Source organism: Podarcis erhardii, assembly GCF_964252035.2.
Source record: "Podarcis erhardii genome assembly, chromosome: 6".
Taxonomy (NCBI): domain Eukaryota; kingdom Metazoa; phylum Chordata; class Lepidosauria; order Squamata; family Lacertidae; genus Podarcis; species Podarcis erhardii.
Genome location: NC_138510.1, coordinates 93,867,237 through 93,879,244, shown reverse-complemented (window position 1 = coordinate 93,879,244; position 12,008 = coordinate 93,867,237). Strand labels below are relative to the sequence as shown.

The following is a 12,008-nucleotide window of genomic DNA, read 5'->3' as shown; positions in this document are numbered from 1 at the left end:
GTGATGTTGCCAAACGGTGTTTCATCAGTGCATTGGGAGGGTTTTTCTTACTTTCCTTTAAGTTGCATGAAAGGAGATTCCGGCTCAACCTCAGGAAGGACTTTCTGATGGTAAGAGCTGTTCGACAGTGTGACGGTCTCCCTCGGGAAGTGGTAGACGCTCCTTCCTTGGAGGTTTTTAAGCAGAGGTTGGATGGCCACCTGCCATGAAAGATTTAGTTAAGATTCCTGCATCGCAGGGGGCTGGACCAGATGACACTCAAAGTCCCTTAAAAAAAAAGGTAAAGGACCCCTGACAGTTAAGTCCAGTCGCGAATGACTCTGGGGTTGCGGCGCTCATCTTGGTTTACTGGCCGTGGGAGCTGGCATTTGTCCACAGACAGTTTTTCCGGGTCACATGGCCCGCATGACTAAGCCACTTCTGGCAAAACCAGAGCAGTGCATGGAAACACCATTTACCTTCTCGCCGGAGTGGTACCTATTTGTCTACTTGCGCTGGTGTGCTTTCGAACTGCTAGGTTGACAGGAGCTGGGACCAAGCAATGGGAGCTCACTCCGTCATGGGGATTTGAACCATCGACCTCCTGATCTGCAAGCCCTAGGCTCAGTGGTTTAGACCACAGCGCCACCCACGTGAGAGGGTCCCTTAAAGGTAAAGGTAAAGGGACCCCTGACCAGTAGGTCCAGTCGTGACCGACTCTGGGGTTGCGGAGCTCATCTTGCTTTATTGGCCGAGGGAGCCGGCGTACAGCTTCCGGGTCATGTGGCCAGCATGACTAAGCCGCTTCTGGTGAACAAGAGCAGCGCACGGAAATGCCGTTTACCTTCCCACCAGAGTGGTACCTATTTATCTACTTGCACTTTGACGTGCTTTCGAACTGCTAGATTGGCAGGAGCAGGGACTGAGCAACGGGAGCTCACCCCATGGCGGGGATTCGAACCGCTGACCTTCTGATCGGCAAGCCCTAGGCTCTGTGGTTTAACCCACAGCGCCACCCGGTTCTTTGAATAAAATGCCAGCTCTTCCTCTCCTTCGGTGCTGCAACCTTTCCTTCATCCAGATGCAGCCAGGTCTGCAGGTGCCCTCTGCTCTCTCAGCCTGGGCTGTTCCCTCTCGCTGCCAGTTAGCACAGCCCTGTGGCGCTGCCAGCTGGCTCTAGACCTTGCCACTCTCCCTGCTGCTTTTGCCCTCTCACTCCCCACCCCCACCCATCAAATCCGCCTTGGCCTGCTTCTCCCTCCCTGCCAAAATCTCCAGACAGCTGTTGCTATGGTTACCTTTCTGAATCAACGGAAATTTAAGGCTTTTCCATCTTACCCAGGGATTATATCGGAAATGCTGTAATGGCGCACAGTATTGTTTTCTCCAGTAGAAAGTTTTTACAGAAGTCCAGTTTCATACTAGCCAAATTTAGCAGAGTAAACTGTTGGGCACAATTCAGTTAACGTTGTTATCTAGTTATTTGACATGGTGAGTAAAGTAATTGGATCATATGCAAACTTCGTATAGCGTTTGCTAGAAGCATGGTGGTTTTTAAGTAACCGCCATGGGTGCTTTCCTTCCCCTCGATTTAAAACATCATTGCATTGTGGAATCGCAGAGTTGGAAGGGACCACGAGAGTCATCTAGTCTAACCCCCTACAATGCAGGAATATTTTGCCCAACACGGGACTTGAACACACAACCCTGAGGTTCTCTAGAAAAGGGGAGGTTATGTCTGATAAGTGATGGGTGGGCATCCCTACACATGCCCACGCCCACACAAACATGCACACACTGCCCCTGTCCTAATGATCACTTATTTTTGCTAGTCTGTAGGCTATAGCAGCCAGATCTCAAAATTCTGTATGCATTCTTGAAAGCCCCGGGTTTGGGCGCACCCTGATAAGAAAACAGAATCATTGGCAGGATAAAGCAGCTCATTTTTCAGCTGCAGACCAAGTCAATGGGGTACAGGAGAGGTAGAGGAATTCTGAAGCAGGAATGGGGAGAAGTAGGAGGAGCACATAGATCATGGATTGGTAGGTTATGGTGTCTCTCTGTCCCGGATCTTGTGGACCTCCCTCAGGGTCTGTAATAGGATGCATCCCTTCCGCTCCCCCCCCTCCCCAGTTTCTGTGGCTCTTGGGTTTGGCAACCAGAAGGTTGGATGTTCAAATCCCTGTGACGGAGTGAGCTCCTCTTGCTCTGTCCCAGCTCCTGCCAACTAGCAGTTCGAAAGCACGCCAGTGCAAGTAGATAAATAGGTACCACTGCGGTGGGAAGGTGAACGGCGTTTCCGTGCACTCTGGTTTCCATCACGTTGTTCCATTGCAGCAGAAGCGGTTTAGACCTGCTGGCCACATGACCCAAAAAGCTGTCTGTGGACAAACACCAGCTACCTTGGCCTCAAAGCGAGATGAGCGCCACAACCCCATAGTTGCCTTTGACTGGACTTAACCGCTCAGGGGTCCTTTGCCATTGCCTTACCTGTGGCTGCATAGCCATGTAAACTTTTTCACGGAGCTTAAATATGCGTTGTTGCAATTTATGCCGTGCTACTCTTGCCTCTTGTTTCCTTTCTCCTTTTCTCTCTTCCGTCTCTACTGTCAAAATGACCACAAGCTTCTTGGGGTTCTCTCGTCCTTGCTTACCTAACCATGTAAAGTTTCTTCCATACTGATTCGGCTACAGAGATAATAGAGTTCTGTGGCCACAATAAATAAAAAAATCCTTTCATCATCATCATTTTTAATTTGCATACCGTCTTTCTATCTTACAATACTCAAGGCGGTTTACAAGCTGAAGAAACAAAAATGTACATCTTATAACAATCTGTTGCAATACAAAAATGTGATAATAAAACATGACTTTAAAATAGGCAACCTCCATCAAAAAAGTTACATTCAACAATCATTAGAATAGTATTAAATAATAACAACAACATATAAAAGTTAAACAGAAACCCACTCAACAGTTACAATAAATAATTTCTAAACTATAACCAATAAAACAATGGCAAGCCACAGTACATAAAATAATACAAATTGAGAAGCAGAGACTAGAGGGTGGGGCAAGGCAGGTGGAAGGTGGTCTTGCCTGATGAAGTCTCTCCCCTCACAGTTCTCCCTCCAGGACCAGCTCCCTTATGAGGAGTCACAAGGGAAGGCTTGATACGGTTATCCGGACAAATGAGATTTTCTGGTTAGCATTCAAACACAGAAACATTTGCCTTCAAACCAGCTTGCTTGCTTCTAGGCGCTGGGGAGTTTCCTCAGAAGTGAATCTACACATGAGCGGAGTTAGGGGGTCTCTGTAAGTTGGCCCCCGCCAGGGGCGCAGGCCCAGGGGAGCACAAAAATCACATCTCTCCACTCTGGCTCCAAGTGGATAGGAGGGAAGCTAGCAGAGGCAGGAAGGCAGGCAGAGGGACGACAGAGGAGGAGGAGTTGGGGCAGGCAGAGCAGAGCAGACCCCAACACAGAGGAAGTCGCTGGCAGAGCACAAAAGGCAATGGAAAGCAAAACACTTGAGTTTCTGGTCCGTAATCCCTCCGGGCTTTGGAGGCTCTGATACAGTTCCTTGCCTCGGGTGCAAGGGAGCCTAGGTATGCCTCTGGTTCTACAGGAGGGGATCCACCAAGTTCAAAATGCTTTTATTCTCGCTTCTCATGTTGCTTTCATAAAGGCACCCATACCCACGTTTCACAAGGCACACTTCCTCGTGCTTAGAAATGGAATGTGCGTGGCGGGTGTGGACGAGACGAGACACACATACAGTTCGAAGGGAATGCCGCTCCAAGTTTCTAAAGTTTTCATTTTAAACTTGTTAACTCATTAAGTGCATCATGCGGCCCTAACCATTTGGCCAGAATAATGCGCAGAATGAGGAGCTAGCCAGGTGCAACGTTTTGCGTAAGCAATTAATATGCATTTACTTAAAAGAAAACAGAGGCTGCTGGGAAGCAAGCAAAATTTGGATCACTGCAAGTTTGAAAGTTTTTTTTTTTAAAAAAAACCCTTCCCCCCCCTCCCCCCTGCCCCCCCCCCCCCGCTGTTAGCCGTGGAAGAAAGATCTCATTGGGACAGGTGAGGCAGCATCTGTCAGGTGGCTGTATCGGAAAGGGCCCCTCTCTCAGAGGAAGACAATATTGCCTGGTGAATTGAGGATTTTGGGCTTTTGCCTGCTGTTAAGAGTTTGTTACGAAGGCCCCTTGCATTTGGAGAAGCTGTGATTTCCTGTGGGTCTTCGTTGCGCAGATTGAGAAAAACGAGTCTGGTAAACTCCTGAGAGCCAATGTGCCCATTCATTATTACTATTACTATTTTAAAAGTATGAGACTCCATTCCGCCAGTCTTCAGCCACTTCAGGCTTTGTGTGCATATTGGCAATTTGAGTGTTGAAAGAAAAACTGCTGTATGGGCATGATAATTTGGCTTAACTTTCTGCCTGGTGAACTTAGGGGGTTTGTTGTTGTTGTTTTATGCTTTTAAAATTGGAGAGCTCCAATTTAATGTTAGTGAGGAAGACTGGGGAGAAGACAAGGGCAGCCAGTGTTCAAAGACCTATATTTGGACATGTTCAAAAATAAATTGGGGCGGTTGGAAGAGCACGTGGCTGTGAACTGAGCACACATTTAAAACATGTGTGTCCCTCTCCCCCAAGGAATCCTGGAAACTGTAGTTTACTCCCCCAGCTATCATTCCCAGCACCCTTAAGCAAACTACAGTTCTCTGGATTTTTGGGGGAGAGTGAGTGTGCTTTAAATGTGCTTAGGGCGTGCACAGCCTATCTTTAAGAGCACGTGTTCCAATTCTCTTCTTTCATAAGGTCAGTCTCCCACACTTTTTACCCAAAAGGATTTATTCCTTTGGCTTCACACCTAATACCCTTTGTCCCAGTCAGTGTGCAGATTGGTTGGCCACAGATACAGGTGCTGTCATCATTGCATGAGAAATAAGAGATGGGATGGGAGATTGACTGCATCCTTTGCCCTCCTTCCGTGATGGTCCTTGATTCAGGCATGAAGACCCCTGCCTGCAGCCTCAAATTGCATGCAGGGAAATACTAATTTCATGAAGCTGAGCATCTAAGGGGGAAAGTCTGTGGTCACAGAGTGGCATCACAGAGGTTCCTTGGCACCTCTGCAACAAAAGCCCTGAAAGCCCTTCAGTTTTAGAATGGAACTGCTGGAGGGAACTGCACTCTAGGCCTTTTGGTGGCCTTTGCTGTTTTTGTTTGTGTTGAAACCTTTGAATGCCTTTTAAAACCTTCCCTCGTGTTTTATTACTGTTGTTTGGTTATTGTGATCTCTGGCAAATGGAGCTGGGAGTTATCCCTGACTCTTAAACTGGCCTGGCGGACTTCTTTTGCCTTCCAGCAAACCCCTGGAGATCTACCTGGAGCCAAAGAAGAAACTGTTTGCCAAGAAAGGTGGCTCCTCTTCTGCATCAGGACTGAAGAAGTTCTTCTCCGCTCTGAGTCAGAGCACCAAGCAGAGGCTGGGCAGGTTCCGCTGCTACAGCATGGAGCAGATTTGTGCCCCGGAGCCGGGAGCTGCAGCGGCCACTGAGGAGCCAGGCCCAGGCGCCACCAGCACACCCAAAATGAAGAAAGCGCCTTCTCTGCAGTCCTTGCAGCTGGTGAGTCCAGAGGGTGCATCTCATGATCAGAGGCCGGAGACCTTTTTGGCTGGGGTGTGTGTGTGTCAGATCTTTGGCCGGTCCCATTCCTGCAGGGAAGCTTTGAAAGGTTGGCGGGGCGAACCACCAATCCAAATGGCTTCAGCTCTCCCACCTATCAGCTGAGGGCCTGGAGAGCTGAAGTTCACTTTGTACAGACATTGGCTGCGCAGCTGAGTTCTTCCCTGTGGGAAGATGTAGCAGGCTGATGCAGCAGGCTTTGGTTCTCCTGCCAAAGTCTGCTTTCCCTTACCAGTATGCAGTCAGGAGCGCCCTTAAAGCAGTGTTTTTCAACCACTGTTCCGCGGCACACTAGTGTGCCACGAGATGTTGCCTGGTGTGCCGTGGGGAAAATTGAAAAATTCGAAAGATTTAAAAATAAAGTATTTTATAATTTTTCATATTTCTGTTTACTTACTATTTCATAATAAAGTAATTATAAAATACTTTCTTTGTGTTTGATTCCTGTTCAAGAGAATTACTTTATATATAGTCAATATAGGCACAATTTTTAAAACATTTTCTAATGGTGGTGTGCCTCGTGATTTTTTTCATGAAACACGTGTGCCTTTGCCCAAAAAAGGTTGAAAAACACTGCCTTAAAGGCTCCCCGTTGTGCATCGGCAGGCCTCTACCTGTACAACCTCAGACGTGGAGAAGTGGAGGAAAGCCTTGCTGGCCAAATTTGGCCTTCAGGTCAGAGGTTTCTCCACCCTTGCACTAGGCGGCTTAGATCTGGGAAACCGTAAAGTTAGCAAAAATGTATAAAACATGTAATAAGTGTTGGAAATGTAAAGAAAAAGAAGGTTCATTTTTCCATATGTGGTGGGAATGTAAGAAGGTAAAGGGTTTCTGGGAAATGATATATAATGAATTGAAAAAGATGTTTAAATACACGTTTGTTAAAAAACCAGAAGCCTTTTTGTTAGGAATAACAGGAAGAGAGATAAAAAGATGTGATTATAAACTTTTTCAATATGCAGTAACAGCGGCAAGAATATTAATGGCCCAAAAATGGAAACAAGAGGAATTACCGACCTTGAACGAGTGGAGGATGAAACTCATGGACTATGCAGAATTGGATAAAATGACTGGAAAAATTAGATATCAGAAAGATCACAAATTCATTGAGGACTGGGGAAAGTTTACGGAATATCTGAAAACTATATGTGATGAACAGAGAGCGCTAGTGGGTTTTAAAGAGGCTTTGTGACAATACAAGGTATATTGTAAGAAAGAAACAGAGATGGAAGGTTAATATCAAATCGGCAATACTACACAGAAAATGCGTGAAGATATGAAAAATGGATGATTGAGGGAGGTGCTGGTGGAAGTCCAAAAATTGTAAATTTGTAATCATGGTTGTCAAAATTATTTGTGAAAGAAAAACTTAATAAACATTTATTAAAAAAAAAAAATAGATCTGGGACTTCCAGAGGCAGGAAAAACTCAGCCTACTTTATGTAGGGCAGCGGCTATCAAATTGTGTTCAGGGGTGTCATGGCGGGGAACCTCTCCTCAAAAGACAGTTTGCCCCTCTCCACTGGTTCCCTCCTCCCCCATCTTGCAGAAATTCTAGAGTCTCTAAGGCAGTTGGACAGCTCCTCGTATGCTTCCTCCTGCTGCCAAACGTCTTGCTCTGCTTTCCTTTGGACCACAGCAGGAAGGCTGAGAGGGGAGACTTGTTGTCTGGTCAGCCCAGGACCTCCACAAACACTGCCCAGGCTTGCAGCCTGCGGAGGTCCCTTCAGTCCTGCTAATGCAGTAGTTTGACTTCACCCCCAGAGGCACACTCCATTGTCTCTCAAGGCGGACTGATGCCCACAACAACAGCCTTTAACCTTTTCAGGCCCGGGAAGCATATTTTAGCCTAAACATGTGTTTAAGGTTTTTTAAACATATATTTGTGCGGTCATTGAGCTGTTGGCAAGGCCACCCTTAAGCCAGGCTGTGGCCCAGGAGTGGGGTTGCAACCCACCAGCTAAAGACCAGTGTTTGTAGTTATTCTCTCCGTTCCCCAGTATAATGGTGAAGCCCAATAGTTCTGGCCAGAGTCCCAAGTTGCACTGCTATACATGCACTACCATAGAAGCAGCCAATTTGGTGGCCACAGTATGCCCTTAGGCTGCAGCTTCTTTGTAAATTCCAGTACAAACTGCTCCATGCCTCCCGGACTACTGTGCAGATTAAAAAGGAGTTATAGCCACTGCCTTTCATACTGTCCAAACATTCAGTCAGATCCAACATATTTGGGATTGGAAATGACAATTGTTAGGCTTTCTTTGCCCGGTGTCTGCTTTTTTTAAAAGCAGAATCCCGGGGTTAGTTTTCTCAACCCTTGCTCTGGCTCAGCTCTTTCATTCTCCCGCTAGGTGTCGCCATTCCGCCAACCAAGAAAAGCCTCTTCTGTTCAAAATCTGCATTCCTTACTGGGCAAGGCTGACCGGTCCAGTCTCTATGCACTGGGGGAACCAAAGGAGGAGGAAGCTGCTCTAAACAGGTAACGCTGAAAATCCTAAATCTCCCATTTTTGTCATTTCTTCTGAAACACTGTGAAAGCAGCAGATTATGCTATGCCTGGTTATTGCGGCATCTGGGATGGCGTGTTTGACCTTACAACTCACTCACACTTGGCTGTAAGCGACACATTACATATGCAATTGTATCATTCAGAATGGGAGCCAGCTGGTGGCCTTTTTGGCAATAAACACGGAAGAACAGACCCAATCCTGCCCCTGATCATTGATTATGTATGTTCTGAAGGAAATTGGACATCTTAAAATGTACCTGCCCTGTGGGTGAACCAACCTATTTCTGCTCCATGTCACTTTGGCACATGTTCTTTTTCATCCACATTACTCTGCTGCTAATTTTTATTTTTAACAAAATTCACATTGGCTTGGTTTCAGTATAACTGGCTGGATGTTACGTGCTTGAGCATTGGGTTTGTTTGTCGCCACCCTCTCCTTCCTTCCTTCCTTCTCCCGTGTTACTCCTAGGAAGCGATCAGAAGTTTCGTTTCCATTGTCAAACCTTAAAACGGTAGCCAATTTTAACTATGGTTTACAGAAACAGGCCAGCTTCGTACGCTGCCGAATGAAGTTGCTTCATTTACCTGTCACATAATTAGGACTAACCGTGGTTTGCCTATGTAGGTTAAAACTACATATAATTTAACAGAAGCAATAGCCACACTGGAGGAAGAGAGGGAATCTGTGCGCACACAATGCTAAGCCCGCGTTTAGAGTTGTGTCCGAGTTGGGCCATTTAAATATGCATTTCCTGCTTGCACCAGTATTCCTTCCTCTTCCCAGGAACGCAGGTGCCCCACATCGCCGTTCCCTCAGCGTGGAGGACATTGGCTCCCCCAACTTGGCGAGAACCGTCGGGCGAGTGGTGGAAGTTTTCCCAGACGGAACAAGCCAGCTGGAATTGCAGCACCGCCCTGAGGGCAACTTCGGATTTCGTGTCTCGTCAGGAAATGGCCGTCCTGACACAGGTATATGTTCAGTGTAGGGCAGAGGGGCAGAACCTCATGCCCTCTGTGCTTCTGTTACTGGCATCTGAGCTTTTCCCAGGCCCCACCCTGCCCTGGCCCTCCTTCCCCCCCCCCCCAGGTGTTTGTGTCTGGCTGGAGTGTGTCCTTGAACTCTGATGTCAGGCACAGAATGTCCAGAGTGAGGAATTAGCTCTTTGTTGTCAACAGCAGACTTATAAGTTAGGGAAAGGCATGTCCGTCAGCCCTTTGTCTCTCAGCTTCTCCTAGGTGTGCACCTGTTTCTGCTGGGAAGCAAAGACAGTTGAAATACTCCCCAAGCATAAAGGCTTCATCCCTGGTCTCCCATAACTCTCAGTGCATGCACTGTTTTGGGGTGCCCTAATGGGACGTGGGTGGCGCTGTGAGTAAAACCTCAGTGCCTAGGACTTGCCGATCGTATGGTCAGCGGTTCGAATGCCCGTGGCGGGGTGAGCTCCCGTCTTTCGGTCCCAGCTCCTGCCCACCTAGCAGTTCAAAAGCACCCCTAAGTGCAAGTAGATAAATAGGGACCGCTTTATAGCGGGAAGGTAAACAGCGTTTCCGTGTGCTGCGCTGGTGCTGGCTCGCCAGAGCAGCTTCATCACGCTGGCCATGTGACCCGGAAGTGTCTCCGGACAGCGCTGGCCCTCGGCCTCTTAAGTGAGATGGGCGCACAACCCTAGAATCGGACACGACTGGCCCATAAGGGCAGAGGTACCTTTACTTTAATGCGCAAGAGTGCAGCACGAGCAGAAAAGCAGATTGTGGAACACGCCTTTGTTATGTGAGAGTCCGACTCAGGCTTTTTTTTTTTAGGCTAAGCCTGTCACAAAGTGGGTCAGATGGCGGGAATAATTGAACACAGATGTTTCCACGTTCTTTTCCCAGGCAGGCTCCTGAGAATGTTGCAATATTTGTGGACTAAGATGACAAATGTTTTTCCTGGCCTTAAGCACTCTGGCTCCAGGAATTAAGTGTTTTCATTGCACTGCCCTGGACTTCTCAGATACCGTCCCCACCCTAAGAGGTTTCAGATATTATTTGGGGTACAGCTGAACCTGATCAGTGTCAGTTCCTGGCTCCCACTTCCCGGAAGCTTTTGTGTCATTAAAGAGGTAAAACCTTTCTACAATATATTTGGAGAAGATTCTCCCCAGCCCTTACCTGTTCCTCCTATCCAAAACTTTTCCTCTTGTGCGCGCCTTTGGAATTTGCTTCCTCTGCCCAGCTATGAAATATATATTAAGCATAAACCAAAGCTGGAGAGGACCTGATTGATGATCGAATCCAGACTGTGTCACCTGCCCATCTTTATTCAGCGCATTGCATGCATTTTAGTGAGGCGGCCTTGTGGGGAGGGGGCTGCAGTGTCCAGCCCCCTCCCTGAATTTTCTCAGAGAAATTTGGAGATAGAGGGAGAAATGCTGGCCTCCCCTATTCCCCCATCATCACCACCAAACATGGCGTGCCTGTTCACACTCTCGGTTTCTGGATATGGACTTGTTGGGGGGGGATGAACGTAGAATGCACTTAAGTTCAACATAATCTAAGAGATGGAAAAGGTACCTGCAATTCCAGAAGGGAAGGGAGTGTTTGTAAGAGCAGAACCAGCAGGCAGAGGACTCTCCCCTGCAAAAGGCCAACGTTAGCATTTACTAGGAGGAAAACATGGTTGGAGATTCCTCATATTTTCCTCCTAACGAGGTACAAAACCAGAGTGAAGTGCAGCCAGCATGCCGCGAGGGTGCAGAAGTCCAAAAAGGGGTAATTCTGAGTTTCTTCCATTGCTTTTACTGTGCTTTTTCAACAGGCAGGGAGAGGTTCCTTCTGATGCATTCAGGACAACTTCCAGGATTTTGTGGGACAACCACAAAGCCTACTAGCTGATAGGGGCATAATCCAGGCACTCCTGCTATGGCCCATGGCCTAGCTGCAGTCTTTGAAGTATGGCTACTCAGGGCTTTATTCCACAGAAATACCTGGAGATACTGGGGGTTGGTCCAGGGAGCTTATGTATGCGAAGCAGATAACCTACTGCTGAAGTACAGTCCTTCCACCTAAGATTTCCTGCTACTATTTGTGTTTCTCCCATAACTGGCCTCTTATTTTCTTTAACGTTGAATTTGTACAAGTGCATTGTAGACACACCTCAGCAAGCCCCATAACAACCAGAAATCATTTTGGTCTCTTAGTCATGGGGCTGGAGCAGTTGCTGAGCTTGCCTGGTTTCTGATGGCCCTCTTTTCAGGAGCATTGCTTGTGAAGCTGTTCCCTGGTTGAGAGAGCGTTTCACAAGCCTCTGTGCCGCAGCACAGATTGGAGGCTGATGCTACATGCTGACACAAAACCTCAGTGCCCAGGTATACTTCTCAAGTGTTTTGGAGTGCAATGGCAAAGGCAATGAGAAAGCACGATAGCTTGAAAGATAGTGAAAATAAAGCCTATGTTTCCAGACACTTGAGAATTTGGGCTGAGAACAGATTCTTTGTGAAGAAAGAACCGCAGAAAGAAGAAACTCAGCACCATTCAAGCTGTCAGATTAAACACGCATCAATATGAGCCTCAGTTTAGTCTGACCCTCACAGTTCAGCATTCTTATCAGTGTCAGAAAAATTCACTTCTACATTGCCTTGTTCATTACCCAGGTGAGGGGCCACCTTTTAAAGAAATGACACAACCAAAGAAACTGTTTTCAAGTCCAGCATTCGGATTTAGGGACCCAGTGTTTATTATAGCTATTGCAATAGGGCAGAGCTCAACACACCATGCCAGTTTAGAAGGTCTGCCCCAAGGCACTTCAGAACTAAAGCTTATATAGTAGTTCAAAGGCA

At 47.2% G+C, this 12,008-nt stretch overlaps 1 protein-coding gene across 2 annotated transcripts in view; it reads left to right on the top strand.

Moving 5' to 3' along the window:
• The window catches only part of KIAA1614, a gene marked incomplete at its 5' end in the record, with an annotated part of 28,013 nt that overhangs the window by 12,542 nt on the left and 3,463 nt on the right, over window positions 1–12,008 (top strand). For both annotated transcript variants that reach the window (XM_081865111.1, XM_081865110.1), the window contains 3 exons: window positions 5,360–5,621; window positions 8,033–8,160; window positions 8,975–9,159. In XM_081865111.1, the coding sequence (XP_081721237.1) occupies window positions 5,360–5,621; window positions 8,033–8,160; window positions 8,975–9,159 (575 nt within the window). The remainder of the gene's footprint in view (window positions 1–5,359; window positions 5,622–8,032; window positions 8,161–8,974; window positions 9,160–12,008) is intronic.